This window comes from Lolium perenne, chromosome 3, assembly GCF_019359855.2.
Source record: "Lolium perenne isolate Kyuss_39 chromosome 3, Kyuss_2.0, whole genome shotgun sequence".
In the NCBI taxonomy this organism is placed as follows: Eukaryota; Viridiplantae; Streptophyta; class Magnoliopsida; order Poales; family Poaceae; genus Lolium; species Lolium perenne.
The window spans coordinates 78,716,566-78,735,755 of NC_067246.2; the positions used below are offsets into that span (position 1 = coordinate 78,716,566).

At 44.0% G+C, this 19,190-nt stretch overlaps 2 protein-coding genes across 3 annotated transcripts; both read right to left on the minus strand.

Annotated features, from left to right (window-relative positions):
- Positions 1-549: 549 nt before the first annotated feature.
- On the minus strand, positions 550-6,227 carry LOC127341819 (homeobox-leucine zipper protein HOX29). The gene is made up of 16 exons (XM_051367750.2): positions 4,453-6,227; positions 4,219-4,334; positions 3,991-4,081; positions 3,794-3,889; positions 3,583-3,696; positions 3,418-3,501; positions 3,175-3,330; positions 3,009-3,083; positions 2,800-2,906; positions 2,523-2,715; positions 2,259-2,444; positions 2,088-2,165; positions 1,794-1,928; positions 1,377-1,696; positions 1,195-1,303; positions 550-1,102 (listed from the first exon to the last, which is right to left on the minus strand). Exons 1-16 carry the CDS (start codon positions 4,825-4,827, stop codon positions 794-796), a joined length of 2,544 nt encoding a protein of 847 aa, XP_051223710.1. The 5' UTR covers positions 4,828-6,227; the 3' UTR covers positions 550-793.
- Positions 6,228-8,832: 2,605 nt separating this feature from the next.
- LOC127341820 (uncharacterized) lies at positions 8,833-15,442 on the minus strand. 2 transcript variants are annotated; one of them, XM_051367752.2, is made up of 11 exons: positions 15,186-15,438; positions 15,036-15,080; positions 13,888-13,944; positions 13,633-13,702; positions 12,359-12,400; positions 11,302-11,375; positions 11,014-11,084; positions 10,261-10,346; positions 10,009-10,109; positions 9,318-9,379; positions 8,920-9,234 (listed from the first exon to the last, which is right to left on the minus strand). In XM_051367752.2, exons 1-10 carry the CDS (start codon positions 15,393-15,395, stop codon positions 9,320-9,322), a joined length of 816 nt encoding a protein of 271 aa, XP_051223712.1. In that variant the 5' UTR covers positions 15,396-15,438; the 3' UTR covers positions 8,920-9,234; positions 9,318-9,319. The 2 variants fall into 2 exon arrangements, with proteins under 2 accessions (XP_071684104.1, XP_051223712.1); XM_071828003.1 differs by lacking the exon at positions 10,009-10,109 and having other exon boundaries at positions 8,833-9,234; positions 15,186-15,442.
- Between the last annotated feature and the right edge of the window lie 3,748 nt (positions 15,443-19,190).

Consider the following 19,190-nt stretch of genomic DNA (forward strand, 5'->3'; position numbering starts at 1 on the left):
AGACCTATCCTTGCAGCTATTCAAACATCATCAGCTTTCCGTGGCAGTAGGATATCTCATACCAACAGATGCTTCAATGTAAAGGCACATCATCAGGCAAAACTAGCATGCAAAATTCAGACTAGGTCCCTAGCTGTTAGGTGCCTGTCTTCAGATACAGGTCTTTGTCCTGGTAGAGATGTTCTATCCATGTCTAGTGTGAACCCATTCACACCCCTCTCCTGTAAAATGATGCTAGTTGAATTTTTTTTTTTTTTTGTTCAAGAAAAAGGAGAAGCAATGAGTTCGATAGTAGTGGAGGCGAAAAATCTTGAAGGTTCTGGACCTAACAAAACAATCTATGATAAGACTAGGATAGAAAATCTGCTAAGTCCCTGCTCGATCGAAGGTTCCGAATCAACTTGGCTCGGAAGGGACTGTCCGGACCATGTAAAACACATGTTTCAGTAGTTCAGGAGATGAATCAATTCAGTACTATCTCTAGGAACAGAAAAGGTGTGTAAACTTTGTTTTCCTTCACGTCTCTCATTCTCACAAGTACGAAAGGTACGACAGAAGTTTCGTCAGGTGGTTCCAGGAGCGTAGGAATCTTGGTAGCGAGAAAAGGTTTGTACAGCTTAGGAAAACAAGATGCACGAAGCATGAACTCCAGCAAAAAAAAAAGCAAGAAATATATCGTCATCTTCTGCAGTCCGCAGCACCGGCTTCCATAACATGTCACTACATCACAGGAACATGTGGTGCGAGGCCTAGCAATAGCAGAAGCAGCAGCAGCAGCAACAACAACAAGGATCTATGAAACGAAAGACCAGCCGAGGAACGCGAAGCAGATGCAGTGGGTGGCGCCGCTGGCGTCATCGAGGACCTTCCACGCCACCACCTTATCGTACGACGCCGGCCTGCCCTGACTCGACACACACGTCCCACCCTGGACGCACGCGAAGCCTTGCTCCATGACGTTGGCGATCAGGTCGGCGCACACGAGGTTCTTCGTCCCTTGGTCGTCCAGGACTTTCTCCAGGGTGGTGTCCTGGAGCGCTGCCAGAGTCGTCTCCAGCATGTCCAGCCCGGACTGGTTCGCGAACGTCAGCGCTGGCATGGCCTGCATAGATGTACGTAGGACCACAGTAGAGCCGGTCAACAGACGATAACATATACATGCTGAAAATGTTAAGACTAAACCCTGAAACATACCTTCAGAGAGCAGCATAGTATAGCGGTGCTATGATGCCAAAGGGCTTGAAGCACCGATTCGCCACTGTTAGCATCTGAGGATTTAATGAGCTCAGCCCCAAAGTGAAATCTGCACAAGCCAGCACCATCAGTACTCAAGCAAAAATTAACCAAACGCACTGTAGTGCTACACCACCACAAACCTGTAGCTCTGAATAATCCATCTGGAGAGTGTCTCTGCCTCCTGAGTAACAGGTGGGAGGAGACGGCCGCTGCCGTGAGACACAAGGTGCGAGGAAGACAGCGCCAGCGCTATCCTTTGCACCGACGAGATGATGCTGCGCATGTACTGACGTGCCATGGCCGCAACGCTGTCTTGCAGGTGGCTCTCGAAGGCAAACTGAAATGCAATTGTCATCACAGCCTTCGAGTTAACACCGGTACCACCAGTTATCCTGCTTCTGGGTGTTCCAGCCTCAAGGGTGGATGCAAGGTCCAATGTGCAGTTCGGGCTAGATGTGTCCTGTTAAACATATGCAGCCTTAGAGGATTAAGTATACTTCTTCCACAGATTCAAGTTGAAAAATGTATGTCATGTTTGGGTGGAAATATATACTTACAAGAGGAGAATCAATCGGAATGATGCGAAAACCAGAAGGCAGCAGAGGAGAATCATCACTGAAAGATGCATCTATGGGTGCAAAGATAAGCTCTGAACAAGTGCCTATCGTGTTCTCGTCTACTCCATTGTACATCTGCCATTTCAATCCAGTGCACAAGTTATACAAAGGAGATAAATAATTTTCCCAAAGCTCAGTTGACAAATATGATAGAACTATGTGCATCGGGTTATCTGGTTCGGTTCGGTGGTGACATTAACTTATGAAAAAATGGAACTAGCAAGCAAAAGTTACCTGCAACAGGAAAAGGTCGCGATTCATGACTGCATCTTGATAGTTACTGGCATTTCCTATCTTGATAACCTCCAAGAACTGAAAATAAGAAATTGTGTATTTACAACATCAAACAAGAGGACATTATGGTGCAGATATTTTTATTAAATTTACAGAAGAACAGCAACTTACTTCTTCAGGGTCAAACGTGTGTGCTAAAGGAAGTATGACCTGACCACTAAATCCCCCAAGATGAGACATAGGCAAATTGCAGAAATTGGGTTTTAGCGCCGAAGCAAAGAATGCATCTAAACTGCTGTCAGCCCACTGTGATCGGTGCTCCCGCAGAAACCGCAGGAGAGATGGCGGGGAGACATCCTACAGGCATTACAAGAATCGATGTTAAAATCAGAAAACTTGTTCAGGAAAAAAAAAATTGGCTGTCATGAAACTAACCTGCAGCAGCATTGACGCCTTTGCACAAAGAACACCAGTACTAACTATGGGTAGACCATCACTGAATGCTGCGTTGCAACCTATCACTTTACTCGGCGATGTATTAACAGAGATAGAAACATCATCTACGCCATCGCTCTCAATTACAGACCATCCATCATCAGCAAGTCCACTAAGAGTTTCGTTGAAACCTCTGAAAAACGTGTGAAATCAATTACACTCTTGACGGCAACAGATTAATGAAAAGCAATTTGTTTTTGCTGTTTGAGAGCCCAACCTTGTGAGCTTTTGACTCAGAGCCCGTAAGGCTGCAGGCTGTCTGCCCCATCCAGTGATTACAGAATTAGTATCTACTTGAACTACCTGCCTGAGATAGCGCAGCGCCTGTATTTATAAAATTGAATTATTTCAAAAGATAATGTTTATGCCTAAAGATTTATAATCATCACGGACATAAAAAAGAGAGTATAGTTCATGTTACTTTACCGCCATCGACATCTTCTGGGCAATAATGGGTGACGATTCATACAGTGGTCTTACAACTTCAGGCACGCTCCAAGGCTGTAATATGAGCACAAAGTAGCTTAATGTTTTTGTGATAGATGAACTATAAGGCGAAGCAATTTTTCGTTTTGTACTTAATTGTTATTACCTCCAGATCCAAATGGTCAACGATGTGAATCACACTACCTCCACCATCACTCGGACGGATCAAGAACCCACTGGGAAGCATCTCACCCCTAATAAATGGCTGGACAAGGGGCATGCTTGGGCCTCCTTGCTTGCTACTGAGTGATCTTTCACAGACCTTCAGAGCAAGAGACAGTCAAGTAGCTGACACATAAACATGCTATGAAACTAACTGGGCACGAATATTTGGTGATTAGCAACTCACCACTAGACTTCCATCGTCAAGAATAGACGTGTACCGCATCAACCAGAAGTCACGAGCAGGCGCTAGTGTCGTTGGAGCGTAGAGCTAGAGATGAAACAAATCTCAAGTTCATGATACGGCATCATCGAAGAGGTGTCATAGTACAGTTAACGAAGCAGTTCTTACCTGCATGTAGAGAAGCTCAATCGTGCCATTGCTGCCTGCAGGTAGCACGTTCACTACCTCCATAGACCGGCAATCACGCATCCACAGTGGCCGATCCTTGAGAATGTCGGCGACCTGAGTTGGCAGAGATCAACACCAGGAACATGCTCTTTGAGTTTCTCAAAATCAGAAATGAGAAGGACATGTAGAAAAGTAAAAGCAAGGAGCTTACTTTGGCAGGCTCCATGCCTACGAGGCCGCAAGCTCGCGCAGCGACACCCGCGCAACCATGCGAGATGGCAATGATTCCAATGGAATCCGGACCAGGCTGCAGATCGATGACCATGACAAGATAGGTTGAGCACATTAACCATGCAAGAAGTTAACAATTCAGAAGCAGGAAACTAGTGGAATTCAGAGGAAACGGACCTTCATCCCAGGCATTTGGACCCACTCGACGGCGGTTCCAGTGGCCTTGGACAGAAACTCCGTCAAAGTCTCCTCGGCGATAGACATCAACCTGCAGTAAACAGTGCTGAAAAACCATGCTCTACATCTCGCACACAAACTACCTAGCTGTAGGACAACTAGAGCAAAAAGAACATGCCAAAAACTGAAAACAAGAAAAGATGACGACAGGCAGGCAGGCATACGTACCCAGCAGGGCTCGCGTCGCGCGGCGGAGGCTGTTGCTGCGGCGCCGCCACGACGACGTTCTGCTGGCCGCTGGTGACGACCGACTCGCAGCTCGTGTCCGTGGTCGCCAGCCCCGCCTGCAACGGCAACGAAAGAAGGGGAGGAAAGCTCGTGTCAGCTAGCAGTTGCAGGGAACTCATGCATCATGGACCTCGTCGGAGGAGAAGCAATCAAAGAAGAAGAAGAAGAACGTACGCTGTGCGTCTGCTGGCGGTAGTAGCCGTTCTCGTAGACGAGGTGCGAGACCTGCTTCTGTAGGCGGTCGTTCTCCTCCATGAGCAGCTTGTTCATGGCCGTGAGCTTGCGGTTGAGCGACTGGAGCCGCCCCGACTCCTTGCGCTGCTTCTCCCGGCACCGCCGGTTCTGGAACCAGACCTTGATCTGCTTGGGATCGACGTTGGCCAGCACAGCGCACTCCCTGACGAGCTGCTGCCGCCGCAGCGAGCTCGGCTTGGGGCACTCGTAGTAGAGCCGCTCCAGCGCCTCCACCTGCTCCGGCGTGTACCGCACATACTTGCTAGGGTCCATCGCCGCCTCCCTGGCCTCCCTGGCCTCCCTCGCCGTCACCATGGTACACAGTACACGTATCTACCTATCGCTCCTCCCCAACCAACCTAGTCTCAGCTGACTGTCAAGAATTCCGGCGCCAGCAAGTGGAGTGGAGTGGAGTAGAGTGAAGAAGAAGAGAGCAGCAGCATGTGGGCTAGCATGGGGAAGGTGGGAGGGGACGAGAGTCCATGGCCGGAGCGCCGGTGCCGGTCGGTTTCTTTCCTCTAATGGCCGGGCATCGGCAAGCACAAGGAGGCCCGTGCTTTTTGGGTCTACGAGCTGTGTGTCGCCCTGGCTCTTCGATCTTCTTTAAAGAAGAAGCAAAAATTAAGGAACTCGATCGGACCAACCGCGCGCGCGTGCTATTAATTTTGGAAAAGGAAAGTTCCGTGCAGACCCCCTCCAACCCAATTCCGGCATGCATTTTTGCAAAAGTTGAAATTCGTATCCCTCTCACTCCCACCAACAACAGTAAATTGATTCGCAATTCACGAACTTCAGGCGAAATGTGTAAGAATTTCGTGGAAACAGTTCAAAACTCGCATATGATTTGATTAAAAATTTCACGTCTCTATGAACCTTTTTCACTCAGGATTTATTCGGAATTAGTGAGGGCTATTGCACTGATCATGGTGAATGGAAAATGCCCAGTTAAGAGTCAGTATGATGCAAGGCTTAGCGTAACGATGTGCCAGATACTAGTTTACGCAGATAATCGAAGAGCTTTCTGCTGCACATGCTTTAGCAGATTCGAAGCTTTAATTTATCTTTTCCTTTATTTAGTTTTTCCTCTATCGGTAGAATACAAGCTGCATCTTTTTTCCTTTGCGCATCACACACTCAGAGAAGAAAACTAAAAATTAGCAGCAGTGGTTAAAGGAATCCCTTTTCCTTTATCTTTTTTCAGCCCTCCTTTTAATATTTTTCTGCTTGCAAGCGCTGCACTCAAGAGACATTCCCCCTGACTCAGGGCGTGAGCTCTCGATCCCCGAAATCAGCCACGGATATTCCTCGTGGATTTGCGTAAATTCGCCTAAATAATATGGCCCTCTTGCACACGCGCGCAAGGCGCAATCCCTTCCCTGATCTCTGTTCTACAGAAGCACTCAAACTCATCAACTAGCTAGAAATCAGAACATTCATTCATTTTTGCTAACTGGAATTGTTTGTTCATATTGAATATGCATTTTTGGGGTTTACTCCAAACTACTCTTTTTTCCATACTACAGTGACAAATTTTGGAAGCAGAAAGCTGAAACAGTGAAAGTGGCTGAACGAAACCAGAGAATTTTTCTAGAGATTGGAGACACTACGAATGGCACAAGGCGCCGACGGTTGTTGATATGCCGACGGCCAAAAGCTGGGGCCATCGGCGTATGGCCTGCCCAGGCTAGCCCGCCAAGAGAGTCGTCGACATGACGCCCTCGCGTAGGCAAAGCTATGCCGACGGCTACCCTCGTCGTAGGCCGGGACACACACTCCTCCAAATTCAGGCCATGACGGCGTTGTCATGGTGTTAGAGCTACGCCCGTCGGCATAACAAATTTGAATTTCAGTTTTTTTTTTTCAAAAACAGTTTATTTCTTCGTAAAATGGCATTATCTTTGGGAAAAAATAAATAACCTATCAAAATGATCGTCTCAAAAAGTTACATCTGAATTCACCGGGACTTACCCAGTTGGTATATTTTTAGATTCTCAGAATTCCAAATGGAGGAAAATTTAGTTTTTGTCACAAATTCGGGATTTTATATTTATTTTAAAAGTTAAATTAATAATTGCATCTTGCATAAATATTACTTTTACTTAACCATTAATGTTTATTTAAATAATTTTTAAAAATCAAAATAATAAAGAGTTGCGATATCACAGTGCTAAGGGTTAAAAGGATTGCTATAGTAGTATTATCAACAATGTTTCTTTTTTTTCGTGAAAGCTTAACCGGAAGGAACGAAAATATTAAGCGTGCTACAGCTGAAGTAGTGTGAGGAAGTTTGACCATGAGTGTAATTTGACCTAAAATTAAGTGTAGTTAGAGTTAAAGTGATCCATGTGAGAGATTAAAAAAATTGAATTTAAAAAAAAAACAGTTGAAGTTAACGAACGGCGTGGCCTGGGTCGAGGGTCTAGACGCTGACGGTCACCATCGGCATATAGGGGTTACACCGAGGGCAGGGTCTACACCGATGGCCCACGTGGCTCTGCCGAGGAACTACAACAAGGACTGCCCTCGATGTAGCCTTCGCCGACGGCCTATTACGGCTACGCCGAGGGTTTACAACCGCCATTCCTGTAGTGAGGGGAGGCAGAGTTTGATTTTCGAATGGCATGACGAAGAGTCAGAGTGAGATTGAAATACACTAACGGGTCGGGTCGTGCAGGTGTGCAAACGCAGAAGATCCGAAGAGAAAGCGGATTTTCCTCGGCAATTGGAGCCCGATTAAAGGCAGAGTTGCGCATCTTGGACTTCGATCCTCCCCATGGAGATTCGGTGTCAGCAACGCCACGGCGTCTGGTAAAAAACCAGAAATCCGGCCAGGGTTTCCCTTTCTTTCCCATGCTTCTTTTACCGCTTCTTTTCTACTGCTTGCTTTGCTGGGCGGCATGTTACTGTTTGCTTTTGGTTCCAGACTTTCAGTACGGACAGAGTTCATTCAGGAGACATCTCTTTTGCCTCTTCTCATGGTTTCAGACCCAGATCAAAACACTTGGGCCTGTAGCTTCCCAGTGAAAAAATGGGGCTACATATTCAAAACCTACAAATTTTGCAGAATTTTCATAAAGATCAGCTTAGTTGTACATATTCTGCTTCACTTCAGGGCTCTTTGGGTACACGCAGAATATGGATCTAATGTTCCCATATTCCAGGTGGGTCTACCATGAATTTAGAGAAGAACCTAATGAGTACAATTTTTTGTACAGATTTTGAAGATGTGCCTTTTCTCCTGATGCCTGAAGTATGTAGGGGTAGCTTAGCTACTTAAGGAGCCTGCTCAGAATGCAGGATCTTCCTATAAAAATGTACAGCTAATATGGACTCTAAAAAATTGCATTCCATAAGGGCACAGGTGATTCCATATAGGGTAAATTTCTCTAGTCTAACCATAGCCAATTTGAAGCACAGGAAGTTGAAAACCAGATTATTGTCCTAGAACGATATATGTTGATGCTCCAAATAGCACAAATAATGTTTCCTCATCTACCCTTGCATTTTCAAATTCCTTATCTTATATGTATGGATTGAGCAATTTCACAAAAAGTTACAGGAATGTGCAATCAGAAGGACCTAGATTGATGCGGATTTAACTGAATCTACACTACACGACACTACAACATTTTAGTTCACATCTGCATCACGTAGCAATGATATCGTATTAATGGAGGTAACCGGAAAGGGGGGCTGCAGGCTATCAGGTTGACAGCTGCAAGCCAACCCACTATTGAGTACTGGTCCACATGGCACTTGCCAAGACCACACTTTCTCTCGTATCAAAACTCAAAAAGGAGATACTCCATGTTTTCTTTCCCACTCTAAGGAGAAGAGATACTCTGCTGCAGAACATATGAAAATGATATTTATATATTAATAACTGCCAAAGCTAAAAAGCTAGAGCTTGTCCTATCCCACTACCAACCACTAACCTGGGTCTTACGTGTCATGGCCTGGATATGCACACCTTTTGTGTTATTCTAAGCTAATCGCCCATCCGTGGTCCTCTTAGGCCAACCCAGATTTGTAAAACAATAATTATTTGGTGATCTTATCAACCCATTCCCCCTTCTTTTGAACACCCAGCAAACCTATTCTATCCCACCACCAATCTCTTCTTTTACTGGGCAGTCAGCTTTTGTTAACAATACCACCAAAATCCCACTTTTTCCTCCACTTGATAATGCTGGTGGCCAAATGCAATGCTTTGAGTTTTATATAAGTTGAATCAGGATTATCAAGAAGCACTAAGCACATATTTAAGATGCAGTTCACAGGGAAAAGCATCAGGCACATGGCAAGTCATGGAAAATGGAGTTGAAGGGGAGACAGGGAGGCCTACCGCGCAGGCCATTACCACTTGGAAAAGGTGCCAAGATCCGAACAAATTCCGAGACACAACTGTTCTGCGGAAACGATTCGTGTCTGGATTGACCACTACTGCAGTGCAAAGCATAGTCGGAAAATCATTACAAGATCTCTACAGGGGCAGTAACATTCCAGAATTTAAGAAGTGACAGATTGTAGTGAGATGTGAAACATATTTGTTGCCACAAGAGTATACTGGCCTTGGATTGGATGGTGCAACCAAACCCACCGAATAAAACAAGCTTGAGTATACACCCCCTGAAGTGATCGCTGCCACTCAACTGTCTGGTCAATTTATCTTGTCTGAATTGGCACCTTCAATTCTGAGACACCTGGGATATATGATGGATCCTATGACAAGGTGCATTCGATTAGCAGGTGTTCTCTGGACAGTGAAATGAAAGGATGGTGAAAGTTATCTCTGGCCAACTTACAACTAGGTAGATAGGTATTCAATCAGTCGCCTGTCAAGATCAAAGTGCTGGCAGAGAAGCTTCTGCAAGAAATATATTGGCACTATATCAGACACCCCTCACAAAAGCAATACCACATAGTTGTACCTCATCATTAGCGCTTGATATAGTTGAATTTCACAATATGGCCATTGAGGAGGACAGTATAGCTAACTAAAATTTCAGGAGTTCTATCATTGGTTGAGGTGTTTATCATCTCATTAATCGGTGCTTTGACTGAGGTACAATGCCAGATAACCACCCAGATGTTTCGTCAGAACTAAAACGGAAGGGAAATTTGATGTCATATTGCCGAGCACAGCTTCTTTTAGGTAGGCCATATTTCAATGACACCCACGCTACCTTATCACTCAACTTTTCTTTTCCTTTTTCTGTTTAGTACATAGGGTTATTTGATTCCACAGTTGGAATAAGCAGTTTCTTTAATAACGAAGCTCTTTATACAAAACATGCATGGTCCAAATTCTTAATGTCAACTCCTGATTTTTCTTATATGCCTAAAAGTAATGTGTTTTCAGTTAATTATCTAGTTGTGTAAATTGCACAGTATATTGATTCTCCTGTTACAGGATGGGTTGATCAAACTGATAAAATTCAAAGGTATTGTAAAATCATATTAGTGCAGATAAAGAAGAAAGTGGGGGAAATAAACCTTAGTAACTTTTGGCACAAATACTTTTGTTGCATTTCCAATTTCTGGGAACCGAGCAACTTCAGTCGCCTTGTCAAACAGTATATATGTGGGAAGATGATCTGTGTAATGAATTTTAACTGTGTGAATGTAACCCTCATGGGAAGAAAGACTAAGAATATTGAGTCCATGGATTATATAAGACTGAAATGTAGGCCATCTAAACCCAGTAGAGAAGAGCATAACTGACAGAAAAATGAAACAAAAACTTACCCAACATGGATATTCCAAATCTTGGTGCAGCATTTGGGAAATGCCCGAGATCAATTATTCCAAAAGAAATGTTCTTGTTCGAGTATCTGGATTAATAAAATAATCAGACTGAGCATCACAATATATAGAAAGTACAACCCATATTGTACTCAGAACAAATGAAATTCAGAAAGCATTTGATAGATAATTAAACAAATAATGCTGAGATTGACTGGGAAAACATTAGCTCGTTAATCAGTAAAGTAGTAATGTATTCCAGAAGCTAAGTAACATAGGTGACATGAGGCTGCAAAGAAAAAAAATGACAACAAAACCCCACACTTCCAGCTAAGATTCAACCTCTCAGGGCTACTTTGATTTATAGGAATTGTAAAGGAATTGTGTAGGATTTGGATCCTATGGGAAATCTTCCTATACAAGTTGTTTGAATCATAGGAACATATCATATATGAATTAATCCTATAGGAATCTTGTGATGTAAATTCTATAGGAAAAAAACATTAGGTCATACCTCATGGAAAAATTCCTTTGCTACAATCAAACACACTTCATCTTCCCATAGGATTCAAATGGACATGACATCTCAACCCTATGATTTTCCTATTCCTATGTTTTTTCTATCCTACGAATCAAAGGAGCCCTCATAATAGTAATACCCAGCTAATGGCTAATCATACTAGTTAATGGGTGTCAATTACTGCAAAGGTCGAATATAAACCTGGCCCGGGAGTAAGAAGCCCCGAAAACACTTACATGTTAGAGAGTTCAGGCAGAACGCTGCTTGCTTGTATACAGTTCGCTAAAAAGGAAGTCCGGAACTCAACCTGTTAAAATTAGAATAACAAATTGAACAATGAGAAAATTCTGCTTACGACCCTACTCACGACCCTACTCACTGAAGTAACAGACATAATAATGGAACTGGGATATATTTTGCTACAAGCACTGCAGAAGTTCAGAAAAAAAATCAAAGCAGGAAACAAAAGTTTGCTGGTGACATAACATGGAGGAAACAATGAGAAAACATGTAAATCAAATTACCAGACAAAACCGTGTTTTTGGATCTTCAGTTAGCATGGTTTCCAGTTGCAACGGGGTCAGATGATTTGAATGACCTAGAAAAATAAACATCTTAACTCCAACTTAAGAGAAAACTGCACTGATGTTTAATACTATAGTGAGAATGAGGAAATAATACATTTTTGCTGAAAAGGAGGAAGATGGTTACTTTAACTACTACTAATTAAGAACAGATATGATTCAACACCATCACTTTTCTAGAGTAGAACTTGCATGTATGTACCAGTTGTACTATAAGGAAAGAGTAGTACTCTCGCTTAGTAAGAACACAAATTATTGAACTAGAAACCAATTTGTACGCATAGCATATTCAACTAGTAGGCGTTAACTAATAATTTTAATTCAGCTAAACTTTATGTCAAGCGTTTTGTCTCAGGTTAGCAATACTGGTAATCCCCAGTTAACTCAGCACATTTAGAAATATTCAGGCTGCAAATTTCAGATTGGGCCTCTTTGTGCAAACGGACAAGTCTGGTTTGCCTTCAATCTAGAGCATAGTGTTCCATTCAGTACACCACAAACTTTGGATGCCCAGCAGGGTATTAGTATTTCCCACTTAGCTATCAGTCTCCAAGACATATGGAAATAGAAATGCCACATTCAACTATTACTTAATTAACTTTTGCAATGTCTCCCTCTTGTTTCATTGTTTCAGAACTCTATTAGCAGCCATTTCACTTGTTAGCTACAGATGATTACCAAGTACGTAATTTATATTATATCTAGTGTGTCCTATGCCAGATATATCTCACTTGGCAGTATTGCCATCTTCACAACTATAACATGCATAATAGCTCATGGAACACATGAATTAGTGTTTATTTAAATCAAGAAGTGAAGTAGTACATTCACGGTCTGAAACATACAAATACTAACTGAAAGCATATCATACACTTTAGAAATACAGTTCAACTTCCAGAGAATTACTACATAAACATATGAAAGTATAAAGACCAAGGTGCAACACTGTGCATAACTTTCCATGCTTAAATTCCTAAAATAGAAACATCAAGCATACCTAAACCATCATAAGGCGGTTGTTGAGCTACAGCATATATAACTGCAGAAGGAAAATTCATATGAGCAACGGTTATGAAAAGTTCAAAAGGAAACTTGTGAAAAAGGGTGAAAACTGAAACAGTCTGAATTCACATGGACACTGCATCCAAGAAGTTTCTCAAACTATGATGCTAAAACAATATGTGTCAAGATTTCCAACATAAAATGAATACATTTTGGACCTAAAGTATGAATGTTAAGATGCCTCTGGACTGAAATCATAAAAGTTCAGGAGCGCAAGTAGGTAATCCACAACCAGGGTGTCCCATATCAGATGTCCCTCATTGGCAGTATCAATGTGTCTGCTACTATGGCTAGCGCTATGGTTCATACAACAAAATAATACACTACATATTGTACTATAGTGACTGCCAAATAAGCTAATCATGACAATGCACACTGAAAATAGCATCACCACAGTAGCCAGTCAATGAGGATCTTGATGGGTCTGGGAGCGTGTTGCCACGCCAAATATCAACCTTCTTCACAAGCATGAGCTAGAACACTGAGCAAGTTGTTCGATCTGCCTACCGAAGATGGTGCCAATGGAGAAGGACCATCCTTATTGTCCTCCATGCGGTGACAGAAGCAGGGGATAATTTGCTGAGGACTTGGGCTAAAGTTACATTGCAGTTGACACTCATTGTATAACATACTTGGTGCTTAGATAGGAAATGATGAGTAATCTTTCAGAAATAAATCAACCACAATGTAGCCAGTTAACTCCACAGTCCAACAAGTGCACCTACTGAACATTAGCTCATTTATAGTCTGGCACTTCGTACATCATGTCTCCAGCATCTTTAGTGTATAACCAATGGGTATTTGCTGCTCAAGGCTTCAGTCTAAGAAATAGACAGATTTATGTATCCAGGACAAGGATTACTAGTGCAGGACAAGAATACAAAGGTTTACTTCAATCTACCTAAGCGACTGATGCGTACACCTTACTAGTTATGTTGGACAATAGCAAAATATTTACACCAGTCATAGATAGTGGGAAAGCGACATTTCATGAATATGATTTGAATACACCAGAAACGTGAACCACATAATGAGCACCATATGAGTTTCAGATAAGAAGGGAATTACATGCCAAATGCCTATAAAGCACACACAATGAACTGTTAGGTGGTAATATAAAACCCCACAGTTATTTTACGTTGCTCTTTATGTACACAGATATGACCATGTTTGCACAATAATAAAACTCAAAGATAAACAAAAGCATACCGACAAATGCCAGTAAGTAGCAGATGGACAACTTGTAATCAATAACAAAAGTAACTGCCAATAATAGGCCCTACAAAGAAAAACAGGAACATTAGAAGCCTTACGATATTCACAGTGGCATTGAACAACAACGATTTCTTAAACCTGTAGTCCACTTTGCGACACATAAACTAAAACAAGATATCATGATTTTGCTCCTTCATAGGTGAATAAATAAAAATAATAAGTGAAGAAAATAATTCTACATGAACACACCTTTGCATACAGCAATGAATCCGCAATGAAAGTTTCCCAGTTTTCCTCTTTCACAATCTGCAAAGCAAAAAGAGAAAATTTTCAGGAGCCTCTCTATAATGACTCATTTTATAGAAAATTGTCTCAAAACAGAAAACAAGTCTGCAGTGGCAATGTTAGTTTCCTCTTTCAAAACCTGCTAAGCCTGACCTAGTTTGATTGGGAAAATAGGAAATGGAAACATCTTCAGGAGCTTCTACTTTTCCATAAGGGAGGTGCATATGCATTCGACTATTTGATGGCTCAAGAGTAATCCCTCTCCCATTATCCACGTTGTAGAAAACTTATAGCCAGCTTACGATTATTAGTTGATCTTAAGTGACCTGCTAGTTCATGTGATACATGTCTGAGAAAAAATCCACACAACCAAAAAAAAATCGAGTGCCTTCCATTTGAACAACAGCAAAGTGTAAATTCAACCACCTCAACAGCATGATATGCTATTACGCACTACATCATGCAAATGTTACCTTGACTACTACGAGTTATCTTTCACCACAACAAATGATCCACTTCCGCCAAAAAACAGAAAATGCATGTGTCCAAATCAACAACGTGGTGTGGCATTGCGTCTCATCTGTGGTGTCCCAACTGGACAATATTATTTCCATGTATGTTACATATGCCATTATTCTTCATATGTTTCCTGCACTGCTACTGCCTTTTTTTTTGTCAAGAAACTTACCATAGCTGCAGACACTGCAATTAAAAGAAAGTCCTCGTAGTGCAGTGCAATCTTTTTTGCATTTCACATGCGGATACTAGATTTCTTTATTCTCGAACTTTAACATGTGGCAATTCAATTTCTCTACACTATCACTACACCTACTGAACAATAGAACAACTCAGGTTCACTAAAATCTGGAATTGTTCCCTACTCTGTGGGTTGCGGCCTAACTGATCCCAAATGTGAACCTTCAGAACAGCGACCGACTGTTGAGCATCATATCACATAATGGATCTAAGCTCATGTTTCGCACCACCTGGAAATTGTACATTTCCAGCTCTCTTTCTCATGCAACTCGGCACTCCACTCCACCCAATGTAATTGCCAAATTCCAGTACGGTACAAAGGAACATTTACGAAGAAACACTACTAAACACCGTACCTTCACCGTGAAGAGCACCAGGAACACGAGCACCGCCTGGATCTCCTGCAGAAACACAGGCACAAACACCGATCCGCATGAGCCAAAACGGTTCAAGCACTGGGGGAATGGCACGATCCGGATCTATGTGCGGGAACCTAGGGATCTCACCCGTCGGATGAGGCGGGCGTGGAGCTCGCCGTCGTCCTCGGCCGAGGGCGCCGCGGTGCGGGCCGCGAAGTAGGAGAAGAAGGCGAGGAGGTGGAGGAAGTAGTAGGGCTCCGAGATGGCCAGGTCGAGCCACGGGAACGGGTGGCTCTGCCAGCTCGCGCGGCCGCTCCCCGCCGGCGCAGACGCTTCCGTCGCCGTCGCAACCTCCATTTTTTTCGACACGGGGGAACACGGGTGACGCTGTCGGCTTTGAACATTTAACCCGAAGAAAGATGATTACAATTCAGATCCACTGACAGGCGGGCCAGGGCGCCAGTCCGATAAACCGAAAGGGCGCGTTTGGTAGCCTGCAGCCCCTTGCCTCGCAACTGGCCAGCAATTTTCGGCCCGTTTGGATGTTTGCAGCCCACTGCGTTGTTGCATGAACCGGGTTTTAAAGCACCCCTGGGACAGGCCGTAGAGGAACGTCCAGAATAGCAGTTTCTCCGGAGCCAGGCCCGTTGCGGCCAGAAGCCTGCACGCGTGGAGAAGGGAGGCGGAGACGCCGCGTCCCTTCGGGAACATGCGCCATAATTAGCCTCACCGCTCCCTCTTCTTCCTCTCACTCGCGACCTCCCCCAAACTGTCACATCACCTGGCAGTTCCCCTCCCGCCGACCAATCCGCCGCACCGCCGCACGGAGGACCACCGGTACCGGAGGAAGGAGACATCGGCGACCTCGACCTCGACCTCGTCCTCGGCCGCGACCTCGACCTCGTCTTCGGCCGGAAGAATGGTGGTAACGACGTCTCCTTCTCACGTCCGTACTCGTTCTTGCACAACATGCCTTTCTCAAGCATTTTCGACGACATGCACATTAGATCTGCTAGGGTTTCCGTTATGATAGATTGACGTTTGCAAGGTGTTCATCCACATTTCTTGATGTTCTTCTCCTGTTTTGCTTTTGACGGTCTCGTTTTGGTTAGATATGTGAGTCTAGTATCGGATTGTGGTAGATCCTTACTAGATCGGGCTTTGGATTGCAGCTGTCAGATCTTACTGTGCATGCAAAGAGGGGAAGTGTTTTTTGTACTGGGGTTTAGCATGTTCAGGTTGCTGTGCGGAGTGAGTTGCGGTAGTTTGCTGTAGATTGTGTACTTTCTGATTTAACTAGGCCGATGATTCTAACACGTAATCATAGTGTGGGGAGATGATTGATCTGAACCTATGGCATCACTGAACATCACCATGCCATTGGTTCAAATCAAACATCTCCTCCATATGTGCTCATTGTATGAGGCCTATGCTACCTTGCTTTCATGTTTGTACTTCTTCACTTGTTCAATGGCCAATGATTCAACAATGGCACACTGGAAGGCAATGTGCTGCCCTCAAACTTAGTCGTCTGTGCCATATTACTTGCACACTAGACTTAGTTTGGGGACAGTCCCTTTGCCTGTCGTGTGATCCTACATATGAGGCCTCATTTTGTTTGTCTACTGCATTGGCCAATGATTCAACAATGGCACAACGGAAGGCAGGGTGGTGCCCTCAAACTGAGTCGTGTGTGCCATATTTGTTGCACACTAGACTTAGTTTGTGGGCAGTCTCTTTGCCTGCCGCGTGATCCTACATATATGAGGCCTCGTTTTGGTTTGTCTAGTGCATTGGCCAATGATTTAGTCCTTGGTGTGTGATATCTTGCACACTAGACTTAGTTTGAGGGCAGTCCCCTGAGCTGTCGTGTGATCCAATGTATGAGGCATCACATGTTTCCAATGTTCGTTATCATCTACATACTTGTGAGTAGGCACACCTCTAATGGCATGTGTTCTTGTGGCAGACTGAGAAGCTGAAGCTTGGGTCACCTGAGACCCCCCGACGAGGGACCGTCCAAGAAGCGAAGGGCGGCTAACGTCGGCCACTTCCAGCCGGACGTGGGGCCGGACCAGTTCCTGCGCATCGTCGCCAACCTTCGACCGACTACGGATTCCTCATGATTTCATCAGGTGGTTCGGAGAAATCCCTTCGAACATCATCGTCACCACCAACACAGGCTGCTACTGGAGGATGACTACGGTGATGGAAGGCGATGACGCATACATCGACCAGGGGTGGGCGGTGATGTCTACTGGTGCTTCTATTCTTGTAGACAATGTTGGGCCTTGATACGTCTCCGACGTATCGATAATTTCTTATGTTCCATGCCACATTATTGATGATATCTACATGTTTTATGCATACTTTATGTCATATTTATGCATTTTCCGGCACTAACCTATTAACGAGATGCCGAAGAGCCAGTTGTTGTTTTCTGCTGTTTTTGGTTTCAGAAATCCTAGTAAGGAAATATTCTCGGAATTGGACGAAATCAACGCCCAGGGGCCTATTTTTCCATGAAGCTTCCAGAAGACCGGAGGACTTACGAAGTGGGGCCACGAGGTGGCGCCACACTAGGGCGGTGCGGCCCAAGCCTTGGCCGCGCCGGCCTGTTGTGTGGGGCCCTCGTGTGGCCCCCTGACCTGCCCTTCCGCCTACATATAGTCTTCGTCGCGAAACCCCCAGTACCGAGAGCCACGATACGGAAAACCTTACTGAGACGCCGCCGCCGCCAATCCCATCTCGGGGGATTCAGGAGATCGCCTCCGGCACCCTGCCGGAGAGGGGAATTATCTCCCGGAGGACTCTTCACCGCCATGATCGCCTCCGGAGTGATGAGTGAGTAGTTCACCCCTGGACTATGGGTCCATAGCAGTAGCTAGATGGTCGTCTTCTCCTTATGTGCTTCATTGTCGGATCTTGTGAGCTGCCTAACATGATCAAGATCATCTATCTGTAATGCTATATGTTGTGTTTGTCGGGATCCGGTGGATAGAGAATACTATGTTATGTTGATTATCAATCTATTGCCTATGTGTTGTTTATGATCTTGCATGCTCTCCGTTATTAGTAGAGGCTCTGGCCAAGTTTTTACTCTTAACTCCAAGAGGGAGTATTTATGCTCGATAGTGGGTTCATGCCTCCATTAAATGCAGGACGATGTGAGAAAGTTCTAAGGTTGTGGATGTCTGTTGCCACTAGGGATAAAACATTGATGCTATGTCATATGATGTATTTATTGATTACATTACGCACCATACTTAATGCAATTGTCTGTTGTTTGCAACTTAATACTGGAAGGGGTTCGGATGATAACCTGAAGGTGGACTTTTTAGGTATAGATGCATGCTGGATAGCGGTCTATGTACTTTGTCGTAATGCCCAATTAAATCTCACTATACTCATCATATCATGTATGTGCATGGTCATGCCCTCTCTATTTGTCAATTGCCCGACTGTAATTTGTTCACCCAACATGCTATTTATCTTATGGGAGAGACACCTCTAGTGAACTATGGACCTCGGTCCTATTCTTTTACATTGAATACAATCTACTGCAATACTTGTTCTTTAATGTTCTTCGCAAACAATCATCATCCACACTATATATCTAATCCTTTGTTACAGCAAGCCGGTGAGTTTGACAACCTCACTGTTTCGTTGGGGCAAAGTACTTTGGTTGTGTTGTGCAGGTTCCACGTTGGCGCCTGAATCCCTGGTGTTGCGCCGCACTACATCCCGCCGCCATCAACCTTCGATGTGCTTCTTGACTCCTACTGGTTCGATTAAACCTTGGTTTCTTACTGAAGGAAACTTGCTACTGTGCGCATCACACCTTCCTCTTGGGGTTCCCAACGGACGTGTCAACTACACGCATCAAGCAAATTTCTGGCGCCGTTGCCGGGGAGATCAAGACACGCTGCAAGGGGAGTCTCCACAATCCAATCTCTTTACTTTGTTTTTGTCTTGCTTTACTTTATTTACTACTTTGTTTGCTGCACTAAAACAAAACACACAAAAAATAGTTGCTAGCTTTACTTTATTTACTGTCTTGTTCTCCATATCAAAAACACAAAAAAATCAGTTACTTGCATTTACTTTATCTAGTTTGCTTTATTTACTACTGTTAAAATGAATACTCCTGAA